Source organism: Palaemon carinicauda, chromosome 27 (genome assembly GCF_036898095.1).
Source record: "Palaemon carinicauda isolate YSFRI2023 chromosome 27, ASM3689809v2, whole genome shotgun sequence".
NCBI lineage: Eukaryota > Metazoa > Arthropoda > Malacostraca > Decapoda > Palaemonidae > Palaemon > Palaemon carinicauda.
In genome coordinates this window covers 13,594,512-13,609,472 of record NC_090751.1, presented here as the reverse complement: position 1 = coordinate 13,609,472, position 14,961 = coordinate 13,594,512, and the positions used below count along the sequence as shown (strand labels likewise).

Sequence of the window (14,961 nt, the reverse complement as noted above, 5' to 3'; positions counted from 1 at the left end):
GGTCTACCTAAGGGACTATTTAGGGGTTTCCATTCCAGCTATCAAAGGGGTCCGAGCAGCACTGAGACAAGTATTTCTACTCAGAGGCATTGACCAGGGGGGCCTCTCGTCAGTTTTCCAAGCTCATCAGGAGTGTTGAGCAATCTTGTTCACCCCGCACCTCTCGTGTCCCGCAGTGGGACGTGGCTAAGGTTCTCAAGGTTTTGTCTAGGCCACCCTTCGAACCTCTCAAAAATTATACAGGATAAAGACCTCACCCTCAAGGCATTGTTCTTGCGAGCTCTGGCCTTAGCCAAGAGGGTGAATGAGCTCCACGACTTGTCGTTCGCGGTCTCACACTCGTAAGGGTGGAAGGACCTGGCTTTTAAGTTTCTGCCTGGTTTTGTGGCCAAAAACACAGAACCCGGTCATCGTAGACCCAAGGTTTGAAGGTTTCTCGATCCCGGCAATCCCTCACTCAGACAACCTGGAAGACTTGTTCCTGTGCTCAGTGAGTACTATCAGGAAGTACCTTAACAGGACAGTCAGACTTCGGCCGGGCATCAAAAGTCTGTTTCCTCAGGCCCAGTGTAGAAAGCAGTGTCTAAGTACACGGTCTCCTTTTGGCTTCGACAAATCATAAAAGGGCTTATGACAGTGAGGGGTCGACAGTCCCTGGCAAGACACGACTCCATGACATTAGGGGGCTTAGCACCTCCTGGAAATTCGACAAGAACATGGCAGTAGTTCAAATCATGAGGGCAGGCACATGGTCCAGGCAGTCCACCTTTACGGTCCACTACCTGAAAGACTACGAGGAAGTCCCTGGACTCTTCTTCCATCGGACCAGTCCTTCCGCCCTTCAAGAAGTTTCAGGCTAAAGCCCTGGGGTAAACCGAGGGGAGTAATTGCAAGCGACACCAGCTTCCGCCTTACTCCCCCTTTTTCCTTGCGACCCTTGTTGTCCCCTTCTTTTCCCTCCTCCCATGTGCGAGATGGATGTTGTAGAAGACCATGTCTGGATTATGCATAAAGGTGACTTCAGCTAAGTAGGCTTTTGCGTGCTTCCCCTCGACTCTCCTACCCTGGACCTAGCCTCTTATCTAGGTCCCGTATCACATACCGGTAGGGCGGGTCTTCTGACCTGTAAGTCCACCCCCGCCTCCTGAAGTGTAAGTCTCCTAAGAAAGTAGTTCGAGGTAAGTACTCAGTGTTGGAACAAATCACAAATTTTAAGTAATTTGTATTTTTCCTAACAGTACTTACCTCGAACTACTTTCGGGTTATTGCCCGCCCATCCTGCCCCGGGTGCCTTACAGGAGTTCGAATGGTATTTTCACATATGCTTACTAACGAGTCAGACCTAGCAGCACACTCTTGTGAGCTGACCCAGGGTCGCCTCAGGGCGAGTATCCATCCACCACGGGGCGACCCAACAAGGGAAACGGAGATAGGGGGAATGACGCAAAATTCTTGGTCGGATAGGGAGGAGATGCCAGATACTCCTAAGAAAGTAGTTCGAGGTAAGTAATGTTAGGAAAAATACAAATTACTTAAAATTTGTGATTCCTTTAGAAAGTAAGTCATCTACACTCAAAATAAAATTTTACTTTGCTTAAATATACGTCCGGTCGTAAGCTGGTATTAAAACATGTCATTCAATTTCGTCAGCTGTTCCGTATCTTTAGCCAACAGCACAACGTATATATACTGAAAGATGTCTAGAATAATCCTGGTTTTCGATGTTATCTGAACTTCGTTTAATAATTTTTTTACTTTCTCTATTATCAATTCAAGTTGTATTTTAACAGCAGCTATTACTGATTGAGGTCGCAATTTCATGTGTCGGAGCATTGGACGGTAGACGTTCATAGTTTCGGATACCGCCTCTTGTTCACCAGCTTAGTTTCCATGATTCCTATACTGTCTAAAGTTTTTGAACATCTTTTGGCAAAACGTCTAAATAGGTTTACTGAAGGTAATCATCTGTTCCCTAGTTTGCAATTTAGTTTTCGTAAAGACCTTGGAGCATGTGATGCCCTTCATACAATCTCCAATGCTCTTCAGAAAGCTCTTGATTGTGGTCAGGAAGTTCGTATGATTGGCCTTGATTTTAGTGCTGCCTTTGACTGAGTTAATCATGAGGCCCTTGTGTGTAAGCGAACTGCACGCACTCTTTCATTTGTTCTCTCATTTTGAGCTTGGGAGACAGGTGTTTTTGTTCCAAATTTCATAGCCTAAATTCAAAGTCCATCGATACTCGATTCCAAGTTTTCATCCTTTACAGTTTCATCGTTTAAAGAAGTAACTGACAATCCGGATAAGTTACTCTTGTGTCCTGTAAGGGCACTAAGGCTCGATCTTGTGAAAACCTATACTGCTAAACCCAGGTTACAGAACCTGTTAATAAGCACTAATAAGGGGAAAAAAGTCACCAAAAATACAATCTCTTTTGGTTGCACGATACTATCAACAGAGCATAATGCCCTAGATTCCCATAGGTATCAGATAGAGTTTAGGTGTGAGCCTATGAGATCAGAGGAGTTGGTGCTTTCTAGCCCTAAACAAAATGTCTGTGGTTCAAGTTTTAAATGCTAGAGTACGGTAGCATCAGACCATTTTTACTGCGCATAATGAATGGGAATGCACTAACATGTCTTTAGATACATTAGCACTCGAATCTGGGATTGCTGCTCAGCAAGTGGTGTAAAGACCCTAGTTCCTTTACAAGACTGAAAATATCTTAGGATGGAGGTTACAAAATAAGTCTAGGTTGGTAGTGAGGGTGTCATGCCCCTTTCCTACTATGTAGCTGGATGGACATAGATACAGGTAAACCTCACTTAAAGATAGCAGTTTTTATATTATTTCAAGTGCTCATTCCACCATCCTTCATTTGAGGGGGAGGATGGATATTTACAAGCAAACATATAAATGTTTATGCTGTCTGATTTGACAGACATACTAGAGAATTTCATTTACAACAGCCTTGGTTACCTGGGCCGTGAACCTGACAGTACCTTTGATTCTGGTTGGCAAGGTGTCTAGGATGATATTCTCCGCACCTTATGAGGTCTGAAATTAGCGATCCTGGGTTTTTAGCCGGTCAGATGGTGATAGAGACTCCCTCCTACCTAAGGATGAGTCCTATTAAAGAATGAAGGGTTTTATTCTTGTAGGAATAAATCACAAATTTTTAAAAGTAATTTGTAAGTCCCAGACGCAAGCAAATTAACTGTTCAGTGTACCTGCCACTGGTCAGTAATTACTGACTACAGGCAACACCTGTTATAAGTTTTAACTGCTGAATTCCATCTCCATTGAATATGAATCTCCTATAAAAGGACTCTGGTTTGTACAGTTAAGAAAAATAAAAGTTTGTTGAAATTTAGGATGTTTTAGTATTTATAAGTTTAAGGTAGATTAGGCTTGAATTGTTATCATTTTCCTTGGAAAATAGGCACCACATCTTGGCTGTACATCATCTTCATGAGAGAATAATATCTCGAACCATAATCGAAAAATAGCTTAATGAGATATCACATCTCAAGACTTCAAGAACTCCTGAAATATGGAAAAGTTACTGAATTTTTATTGCTAGTTTTGAAAAAATTAAGCGGAAAAAACAGTAAGTATTCAGGCTAAGAGCAAGGGACATTATCTGTTTTTTTTTTTTTTTCTTCAATAACTACAACAAAAATTTACAATATTTACCCGATAACCAAGAATAACCATTGTGAACAGCATTTGAGTCTACGGCTTCCTTTTTCTTGGAGAAAATTTTAACCACATTCTATAAGTGTTTATCCACTTCAGCCAATCAATTTTGGATACAGTGCTTAACTGTCTTCTAAAACACATGCTTTACAGGTATTTTCAATTGCCTAAGAATAGGTCCAATGATAGATTTGCATGGTAAGGAATCAATTTTTTTTCCATTTATCAAGGAGTGTTAATTTATTTAGCACATTGGTAATGTGGAAGTAGTTTTGATGTTTTTATGAAACTTGGCTGGGTTGTTTTTCTACATCAATGTTATTTTTTACATTTTCAGAACCAATCAATAGTTTTCAGGGTACGCTACAAACTGACAACGAACCTATTCGAGTAAGTTACCACTTTGGTACTCATTATAATAGCCTGGTTGACCCTTTCAAAGCTACCATAGGTGTTGGACTTGGTCTTCCTGGATACCAACCAGGACTTGCTGAAAAGAACCTTATGAAAGAAGCTACAAGACAAAGTGAAAATGTTGTATTAGAACAGGTGTGTATTTTTAAAGGATAGTTTTTTCTTAAAAAAAAAAAAGAAAAAGAAAATGTAATAGAGATTAAAAAAGAAAAGCACTGTTTCAGAATTTAATGAATTTGGTAATGTACATGTATAATAGTTTTCCTTTGTATGTCATTTTGATGCTGGACTGTTGGCTTTCAGGCTATGTTGGAGGACAAAATCAGAGCTACAGATTTTGAAGCTACAAGTGAAGCCATAGAGGAGCAGGTTGCCCATGAGAGTTATCTTCAGTGGCTAAGAGAAAATGAGAAACGCTCTAAGGGCCAGGTAAGTTATTTATATTAGTGTTAGCTAACTTTCACTTATTGATCATACTAATACACTATTTGAAGCTAATATTAGAATGAGAGATCTTAACAAGCACGAATTGAGGAAAGTAAATTGAACAACTTATTTTCAAATTGGCATTAAATATTTGAAATAAGCTTACTAAAGACCCATGGTGGTTTTAATTAATTGTAAATAACTTATACTTTCTAGAATGTTAACTGACATAGACTACAGTGTATACAAAGTAAGGTGGCATAAGAAAGAAAACTTTTATCACTTCTGTGCATAAATTACTAGACTAAGATTAGAGAAGTTATTTAGCTCAGGTTGAGAATGAAAATAGGGAAGATAAATGCAGTATGCCAAGTAACATTGAAGGAATGCAATGAAATTTCTTCGTTAATGCAACTAGAAAGTGAATTTTAATGTAATGAGCAATATAGGAAATACTGTTCTGATTTTAGCAAGTCTGTACTGTACCATGCTCTTTAAAATTAGAAAAGGTTACCTCGTAGCTTGTACAAAAAGAATGTAGCAACCATATATTCAGCTAAGATATTAATAGGATGTAAAGGAGTAAGGTCTTAGGTTTATTGAAATTATTAATGTTTTATGCTGAATTTTCTAGCAATAAACAATGTGAATGCTTTATACATAAGATTAGTGAAATGGAATATTGTTTATACTGGTTAAAGTGCCTTTATCATGGGTTATCAGGAAGTTCTATTTAATCCGTTTTGTATTATATCCTCAACACTTTCAAGTTCCACTATTGTAAATTTGTCTGTTATATTTTGTATTTATCTCTTGCTACAGGATTTTAATTAGCATAAATCTTTCAGCGATCCCCTACCTCACCCTCTGGATCTGGTGCTAGTGACCGATGCAGTCGTGGGCGGTCATCACCTCTCCTTCAGAGCCCTCAGCCAGAATCCTCTTCAGGGTCATCTCGCAGCTCCCCAAGATCCAATGATCTTGCAAGATTATCCCCCAGGGGCTCAATGTCTCCCAGAGGATCCTCTTCACCTAGAGGATCAACATCTCCTAGAAGTTCAATGTCATCTCATGGCAGCTCTTCGTCAAGGGGTTCATCATCCCCTAGAGGATCTACTAGTTCAAGTAAATCTTCGTCTGGACAGGAAATGGACCCAGCCATTCCTGGATCTTCCAAAGATCCCATGCCCTCTTCATCAGGGTATTCATCCTTAAGTGACTTTGAGTTGAATGAGACTGCATCTTTTCTTAACCAACTTCCACCAGACATGTTTGGTAAGAGTTATTTCTGTTTTAATGTCACAATAGGCTAAAACTGTTTCTATCGAAATACAAACATTTGTCCTTTAATAAAAGTATAATTTCAATGAAGCGGGAAAACTCTGCTGTTAAAATTATATTAAGATTTTAATAGTTACCAGGAGGGGTGAGGAAGCCCGCCTCACTGTCGTCTCATCGATTAGACGCTTTGGTTTAAGCCAAAGCATAGTAATGTATTTTTAGCGCTTTAGTCCAAACTTAACTGAATTGATTTTCTTTGCCGTTCTTTTCAGATAATCTGTGAAGTGTATGAGAATGTAGTTATCAAGCGTAATTGTGAGACCTGGTTGAGCGGGTTGTAGAAGGGTCCCCATTTTGTCTTATGTGTAAGGGCTATATTTGCTCATACACTTCTCCCTTTGACAAATATAGGGAGTGGCCATCCTCCCAGTGGCAGATATGTGTATAGCAGAAGTAATGAGAACCCTCAAGTGCAACTCCTCAAAGTCTAGAAAGGCCAGACCTTTTCTTCCTACCCCTGGTACCCTGCACGCAGATCCTTCCCCGTTGGCCGCCTGTGGTGTTGGTGCAAGGAAAGGCAATGGTCATAATCTAATTCCAGTACTAGCACAGGAGGGAGAAGCTTGACCTGCTTTCTCAAGAAATACTGGTGGACTACCTTCTCAAAGCAAGTCCTTTAAATCCTTTCCTGATGTTGACCCTGGTGACAACACCCTGAGGATGTTAGAGCTGTCTTTGGGTTTGAAAGGTACTGTTTTCAATCAGAGACTGAGGTCAGTTTTTTCTGTCTCGTGTAAAGGCCGCCGTCTTTGTGTGAAAACCTTGTTGCCCTGACAATCTGTCTGATATCACCAGGTAATGAAAAGTCAGTAAATTTTTATATTCTCCATGGGAAAAAGAAGTATTAGGAATTATTCCAGTTAGCTCACATGTCACTGAGGAACTGTATTTTTGTATGCTTACTTGTAACAAAGGAAATGTGCTCTTCAGTACAGTCAAGAGACAAGGGAATTTTCTCTCTTGACAGATAGCTTTATGATGTATTTTCTCCCTTGCAACATAACTGGCTTCAAGACATGCACTCTACTAATAAGGAGCTCTTTGTAACATGGCCATATAGACTTTCCTATAGAGCGCCAGTCCTCAGAGAGTCCTCCAACCCTGGCCAAGTATAAGAGGGGCTGTTCCCCGGAACCCAAATAGATTCCAGTGTCTTATTTGGATTAGGTTTAAGAACTCTCCCTCACTTTAAGGACCGACGGAAGCACATACCCAGAAAAGTGTAGGCGGTCAGTAATGCTAGAATTTTTTTTAAACTATTTTATGGTAGAATTAGGAGCTTAAGCTTTGTGAGACCATTAAAGGGCAATCATGCCATCATTTACGCCCCTTTCACTCAAGGATAGCACAGCTACCAGGTTGATTCCCAGGATGAAGAAGGATAACTCAAGGGAAGGAAAGTCCTCCCAATACCACCCAAGTTTGGTTTATGGTCATAAAAGATGTTCTGACAGATGACACCACTCGGCAGAACACAGTGGTATGCCTCCAACTAGACAAAATGATTCTATTGACACTGGCCTCCTCTGCACCGGATTAAGGTCACACATCAATTGAAGCAGAAGATACAGAGTCTGAATCTAGTGTCTTCCATCTAAGCCCTGATAAGACAAGTCAATGGATTGAGAGAACCAATCAAGGCCCCAAGGCAAGTAAGGAATTAGTCATTTGAGAGACTCCAGGTGCTTCACAGAGTAGAAAACTTACTCTGGAACTACCTTGGTGCGAGTTGGTCAAAGAATATATTAGGACTGCAGATCATCAAGTCTCAGGCCACAAGAATTCCTTAAAGGTGATCCAGTCTTCAATCACCTTACCTCCCTGGCAACTGAAAAGGTCAACCCCCCCCTCTCTGCCAACGTAAGTAAGGCAATCCTCGCAACCTTCTCTGCCAGCGTAAGTAAGGCAATCCTCGCAACCTTAACATTGGGGATTTTAGCAGAGACTGGCTTATTAGTCTACCATCTATTTGGCCACAGAGTTAGCAAACATGTGTGCATAGATACAGGAGACAGGGGTGCTAGACTCTGAAGGATAACTCACCCTTTCCTCTATCACCAGCATCTTCCAGCCTTCCAACATCCATGTTACAGATCATAGGTTTATGCTTTTTCACCATTTTGCTGGATTTGCTTAAAATCAACAGGGCATGATCAACCCAAACCTTTTGGATAATGATTGGACCCAGGTTGTTACAAGCAAAAGGGTTCCTGGATCTTATGCTATAGACCGAAACTCAGATGGAGTTCTATTGGTTCTGTGTCAACCACGCTTAATGTAGATACCACGACTCTGTAACATTTCTGTCAGCCAGAGGTGGAGACTATGCAGCCTCTCATTAGAGCAAGATGATTTTTTTGCAATGCATGGCGCAGCAGTAAACCAAGCCAAGTGGGCAATCTTTAGCCACATTTTCTTTATTGCGGACTTCCTTTTTTCCTTTCATTAAAGGCTGTTGCTAACCCTTGAGTCAGGTCTTTTAAGTGAGGGGAAGTAGACCTTTCCTCTTTATGGGAACTGCCGAAACTAATGAGTAGCTTTGGGCAGTCCTATCCTTGTTTGGAATCTAACCGTCTGCTTAAATGTAACCAAAGGTCCCTAAGAAGGAGATTCTCTCTCTCTCTCTCTCTCTCTCTCTCTCTCTCTCTCTCTCTCTCTCTCTCTCTCTCTCTCTCTCTCTCTCTCTCTCTGTGTGTGTGTGTGTGTGTGTGTGTGTGTGTGTGTGTGTGTGTGTGTGTGTGTGTGTGTGAGAGAGAGATAGACCTCTCAGCTCTCAACAAGTTTGTGTACAAGACCGACTTCAAGATGGACACCCCGAAGTCGGTCCTAGCGTCCTTGAGGGAAGGGGACTTCATGATGTCCATAGACCTCAAGGATGCATACTTCCAGATTCCAGTTCACCCCTCCAGCAGGAAGTACCTGAGGGTGAAATGGGGTTCCCAGACTTTGCAGTTCAAGACCCTCTGCTTCGGGTTGTCAACAGCACCTCAGGTCTTCACGAGAGTCTTCACAAGTCTCAGCCTGGGCACACGAACAGGGTATCCGCCTGATTCGGTACCTGGACGACTGGTTGTTACTTTCAGCCTCGGGAAGTACTGAGGGAGTAAAGCGCGAAGCTACTGCGGCTCTGCAACGTCCTGGTATCATCATCTACCTGGAGAAGTCTCAATTGATACCCTCCACGGGTGACCTACCTCGGAATGGTCCTAGACTCCTGGTTGGCGAGAGCCTTCCCTTCCGGGGAGAAACTAGACAACTTAGACCAGATCCTCCGTCCCTTCCTGTCAGACCAGCCCAGGAGAGCGAAGCACTGGCAGAGACTGATAGGCCACCTCGTGTCATTGAAGAAACTGGTCCCCTAGGGGAGACTCAAACTCAGGGGTGTCCAGTGGAATCTGAAAGAGCTCTGGAACCAGAGAGACTCCCCCCATAAGGTGATCCCAGTTTTCCCAGAGACGAAAGGAGCCCTGGAGTGGGGGCGCGTCAGATCGAACTCCCTCAAGGGGATGCCCTTCGCAGCCGACCTTCCGGAGATATTCCTGTTCACGGACGCATCCAAGGAGGGGTGAGGTGCCCATCTTCTCGGAAGTTCAGCAAGAGGAAGTTAGACGGCCGAGGAAAAAACCCAACACAAACGTTCTAGAAATGAGGGCAGTGTGAAGGGCATGCCTAGAGTTCGTCCATCTACTCCGGGGAACACCGTGGCACTGATGTGCAACAACGCCATGGTGGTGGCCTACATAAAAAGCAAGGACTAAAATCGAAGGAGTTGTGTGTCCTCACGTTGGAACTTCTGGAATGGGCCGAAAGGGAGCAGATCAGAATCTCAGCAAGGTTCATTCCAGGAAAGAGGAACGTCCTGGTCGACGGTCTGAGCAGGATGGGACAAGTAATAGGATCCGAATGGTCTCTACACCCGAAAGTGGCCAAAGCCATCATTCAGAAATGGGGATCGCCGGTGATGGATCTCTTCGCAACGAGACTGAACGCACAGCTCCCCGTGTTTTGTTCTCCTGTACCAGACCCAAAAGTGGCGTTCTCAGATGCCTTCCAACACCATTGGGACATCCTCGACGTGTACGCCTTCCCTTCCTTCGGGATGCTCGGACAAGTCCTCAACAGAGTAAGGCGGGCAGACAACCTATGGATGACTTTGGTAGCGCCCTGGTGGCCGGTGAGAGAGTGGTTCGTGGATCTAAAGGAACTGGCGTGCCTTCCACCTTGTCCCCTTCTGTACAGACCAGACCTTCTCCGGCAGTCCCACTTTCAAAGGTTCCACACCCTCGGTCCCTCCGTCTTCACGCGTGGAGGTTATCAAGCGTCTCCTGAGGAAGGAAGGCTATTCATCGGGAATGGCAGCAAGGATGTCAGGCTATCTGAGACGATCATTGGCAGCGGTCTACCAGGCAAAGTGGGCCACTTTTACTAAATGGTGCGTCTCTAAGAACATCAAACCACTGAGGGCCTCTATCCCAGAGGTAGAGGACTTCCTGGCCTATCTCAGGGGCGTGGTTAACATGTCCATCCCGGCCATCAAAGGAGTCCGGGCTGCGCTGGGCCAAGTCTTCCTCCTGAAGGGCATCGACCTGGGTGCCTCTAGACACATCTCGATGCTCATCAAGAGCTTCGAGCAATCTTGCCCCCCCAAGCCGTTAGGGTGCCACAGTGGGACGTGGCCAGAGTCCTGAAGATGTTGTCAGAACTGCCCTTCAAACCCCTAAAAGACATCGTGGATAAGGACTTCACCATCAAGACAGTTTTTCTGCTGGCGTTGGCCTCAGCAAAACGAGTAGGGGAGATTCATGGACTGTCTTACGGGGTTTCACACTCGAAGGGTTGGCGGGAAGCTACCTTCAGGTTCGTGGCATCCTTCGTAGCAAAGACCCAGAATCCAGCCGTGTGGGATCCCAGGTTTGAGGGCTTCTCAGTACCAGCTATTCCTTGGTCGGACAACCCGAGGGATTTGCGGCTGTGCCCTGTCTGAGCAGTAAGGAAATACTTGGAGAGGACAGCCAGACTTTGACCTGGGATCAAAAGTCTTTTTGTTTCCACAGGCCCAGTGAAGAAGCCAGTCTCGAAAAACAATATCTCCTTCTGGCTGCAGCAGTGGTCATTATCAGACCCTACAGTAGCGCAGGAATTCCACTGCCAGGCAAACCCAGACCGCACGACATTAGGGGCCTAAGTACGTCGTTGGCATTCGAGAAGAATATGGCGGTGGCCAGATCCTGAGAGCAGACACTTGGGCTAACCAGTCAACCTTCACAGCTCACTACTCCGATAGCCCCCTGAGCCTGCTACAAGATACACTCTTTGGAATGACATGTCTCCTAGGATTTCTTGCAGAGGTGAGTTTCTTAGACACTAACATAAGTTGGTTACAACACGAAGTACTTACCTCGAATTACTTTCTTAGGAGTATCTGGGATCTCCTTCCATCCGACCAGAGTTTTGTGTAGTTTACCCTAAACCCATTTTCTATGAGGGGTAACCTCAGGTGGAGTGATACGCGCCCTGAGGCTAACCCTGGGTCAGAGAGCATGCCTGCTCAGGTCTCGACTTCCAGTAAGTTCTCTGGTCGCGTCGCGATATCATCTCGCCGCTCTCCTAATCCCAGTGTGACTTTGTTTGTCCCCGACCCTTTGTGTCTCATGCGGTACCCATGTGGTCCCATTGTGCTTTCTCTTTGTGCTTTCCCTGTGCGTGCTTGTGTCTCGTAGTGCTTCTCCTATAGCATGGAGTATCCTCGCCGTTGTCCTGGGCCTATGTCCGGTAAATCGTTTGGAGCGTTCCTCTCGAAACTCGAAGTTGACCCGCACCCCTTGTGTTCCTAGTGCAGGGGCAGCATGTGTTCCCCTTCAGCCACGTGTCTGGAGTGCGAGTCGTGGAATGAGGTGCAGTGGATGCGGTATAGCATAAAAAAGAATAAGCCGACGAAGAAGTCACCTAAGAAGCCGAGTGTCCCTTCCTCCAGTGCTAAGCCGGGCGTCTCGTCGGACCAAGCTTCCCTTCCAACCTCCCCTACCCAGAGTAGGGGACGAGACAAGTCCGTTGTGGGAAAGAGGCCCGCGGCCCTTCCCCAAAAGTCTGACCTTCAAGACAGTGGTGTTGTGGTGTCATTCCAGGCGAGTGAGGGGCCTGAGTGTTTTCGGGAGACGGTGGCCTGGTGCCAGCAGGTCACGTCTCCTCACATGACCCCATGTGAGGGAAAAATGTAACTTAATTCTTCTCCAGGAAATTATTAGTTTGGGAGGTAAGGCCCTGAAATTCCTTTACTACCAGTAGCTAGCTTTGGCCGCCAACTGGGTCCTATGGAGGAGGGACACTGTCTTAAGCAAGCTTACTAGGAGGCTTCCGGACAGAGAGGCCAGGTCTCCGAGGAACCTGACCCTGTGGGACGACACGATCTTTCCCCCGAAAGCAGCGGAGGAGTCAATGGTCAGAAGGTCCTCCGTCGACGCGCCTCGCCCTCCTCGGCCCTCTCCTAGCCAGCCTAGGAGAGACAACCGGCTACAGCCTGGTCCCAGTCGTCTCAGTCCTCCCGTAGGGGATCAGCCTCTACCCAAGCTGCCCATAGGGCGTCGTTCGCGGCGTCCAGAAGAGGACGGTCAGGCTGCTCCTCAAGGTGGGGGGATGCCTCAAACATTCTTGGCAAGCATGGGAAGAACACGGAGCAGACCCATGGACCGTGACAGTACTGAAGGAAGGGTACAGGTTGCCCTTCCTAGCGGACCCTCCACCTCTGATGCCAGACCAGCAGGCGGAGTGGCTAGTCCCCAAGGAGCCCTTGAAACAGACAGATCTGCAGGGAGAGGTCTCAGCGATGTTGGCAGAAGGGGCAATGGAACCTGTCCAGGACCCAGGTCCGGGGTTCTACAGCAGGCTGTTCCTGGTGGAGAAAGCAACAGGAGGATGGAGACCGGTCATAGACCTCTCAGCCTCAACAAGTTCGTCTACAAGACCGACTTCAAAATGGACACTCCGAAGTCAGTCTTGGCGATGGTGTCAGTAGATCTCAAGGATGCTTACTCCCAATCCCGGTTTATCCCTCCAGCAGGAAGTACCTACGGGTAAAATGGGAGACCCAAACGGAGTTCAAGACCCTCTGCTTCGGGCAGTCCACTGCCCCCCCAAGTCTTCACGAGGGTCTTCACAACGGTCTCAGTATGGGCACACGAACAGGGCACCCGCCTGATTCGTTACCTAGATGACTGGTTGTTACTTTCAGCCTCAGAGGAAGTACTGAAGGAGCAAGGCGCGATGTTGCTGCGGTTCTGCAACGTTCTGGGGATAACCATCAACCTAAAGTCCCAACTGATACCCTCCACCAGGACGACCTACCTTGGAATGGTTCTGGATTCCCGGTTAGTGAAAGCCTTCCCCTCCGCGGATAGGCTGGACAACTTAGACCAGGTCCTCCGCCCCTTCCTGACGGACCAACACAGGAGAGCGAAGGATTGGAAGAGGCTGATAGGCCACCTTGTGTCGGAGAAACGGGTCCCGCAGGGCAGGGAAGTCCAATGGAACCTAAAGGAAAACTGGAACCAAACGGACTCCCCCCCCCACAGAGTGGTCCTGGTGTTCCCAAAGACGAAACAGGTCCTAGAATGGTGGACCTGCAGGACGAACACCCTCAAAGGATGCCCTTTGCAGCCGACCCTCCGGAGATGCTTCTGTTCACGGACGCATTGAAGGAGGGGTGGGGTGCCCATCTCCTAGGGAAGTCAGCAAGAAGGACCTGGACAGCCCTAGAGAGGACCCAGCACATTAACGTACTAGAGATGAGGGCAGTACGAAGAGCGTGCCTGGAGTTCGTACACCTACTCCGGGGAAACTTCGTGGCGTTGATGTGCGACAACGCCACGGTGGTAGCTTACATAAAGAAACGGAGGCCTAAGGTCGAAGGAGCTGTGTGTCCTCACGTTACAACTTCTGGAGTGGGCCGAAGTGGAGCAGATCAGAATCTTAGCAAGGTTCATTCCAGGGAAAAGGAATGTCCTCGCCGACGGCATCAGCAGGATGCGGCAAGTGGTAGGGTCCGAATGGTCTCTGCACCCGGAAGTAGCCAGGACCGTCATTCAGAAATAAGGTTCTCCAGTGATGGACCTCTTCGCAACAAGGCTGAACACGCAACTCCCCGTGTTCTGTTCTCCTGTACAAGACCCAAAAGCGGCGTTTGAGGACGCCTTCCAACATCCTTAGGACAATCTTGATGTGTATGCTTCGGGATGCTCAGGCAGGTCCTCAACAGAGTAAGAAGGACGAACAACCTGTGGATGACTTTGGTAGCGCCTTGGTGGCCGGAGAGAGAAGAATGGTTCGTGGACCTAAGGGAGTTAGCACAACAGACGCCCTGGCCCCTTCCGGACAGGCCTGACCTTCTCCGGCAACCACACTTCCAAAGATTCCACGAGAATCCTCGGTCCCTTCGCTTTCACGCATGGAGGTTATCGAGCGTCTCCTGAGGAGGGAAGGCTATTCGTCGAGTACAGCAACGAGGATGTCGGGCTACCTGAGACGGTCATCGACAGCAGTCTACCAGGCTAAGTGGGGCACCTTTACCAAATGGTGTGCCGCTAGGGACATCAGGCTCCTGAAGGCCTCCATCCCGCAGGTAGCGGACTTCCTAGTTTACCTCAGAGACGTGGTCAACATGTCCATCCCAGCCATCAAGGGAGTCCGCGCTGCTCAGGGCCAAGTTTTTCTCCTGAAAGGCATAGACCTGGGTAACTCCAGACATATCTCAATGCTCATTAAAAGTTTTGAGCAATCCTGCCCCCCCCCCCCGCAAGCTGTGAAGGTACCACAATGGACGTGGCAAGGGTCCTGAAAATGTTATCCGAACCCCCATTCGAACCCCTGAAAGACATCGTGGATAAGGATCTCACTCTCAAGACTGTTTTCTTGCTGGTGTTAGCGTCAGCTAAATGGGTAGGCAAGATACATGGTCTGTCCTACGAAGTGGCTCACTCTAAAGGTTGGCGAGAAGTAACGTTCAAGTTCGTCCCTTCCTTTGTAGCTAAGACCCAGAATCCTGCCGTGTGGGACCCCAGATTTGAAGGTTTCTCAATTCCGGCAATCCCC

The 14,961-nt window shown here is 46.5% G+C and overlaps 1 protein-coding gene across 2 annotated transcripts in view; it reads left to right on the top strand.

The window, feature by feature from the left end:
- Positions 1 to 14,961, top strand: part of Duba (Deubiquitinating enzyme A) — a 61,905-nt gene that overhangs the window by 44,000 nt on the left and 2,944 nt on the right. For both annotated transcript variants that reach the window (XM_068350750.1, XM_068350749.1), the window contains exons 7-9: positions 4,034 to 4,245; positions 4,414 to 4,539; positions 5,385 to 5,811. In XM_068350750.1, coding sequence (XP_068206851.1) covers positions 4,034 to 4,245; positions 4,414 to 4,539; positions 5,385 to 5,811 — 765 coding nt within the window. The remainder of the gene's footprint in view (positions 1 to 4,033; positions 4,246 to 4,413; positions 4,540 to 5,384; positions 5,812 to 14,961) is intronic.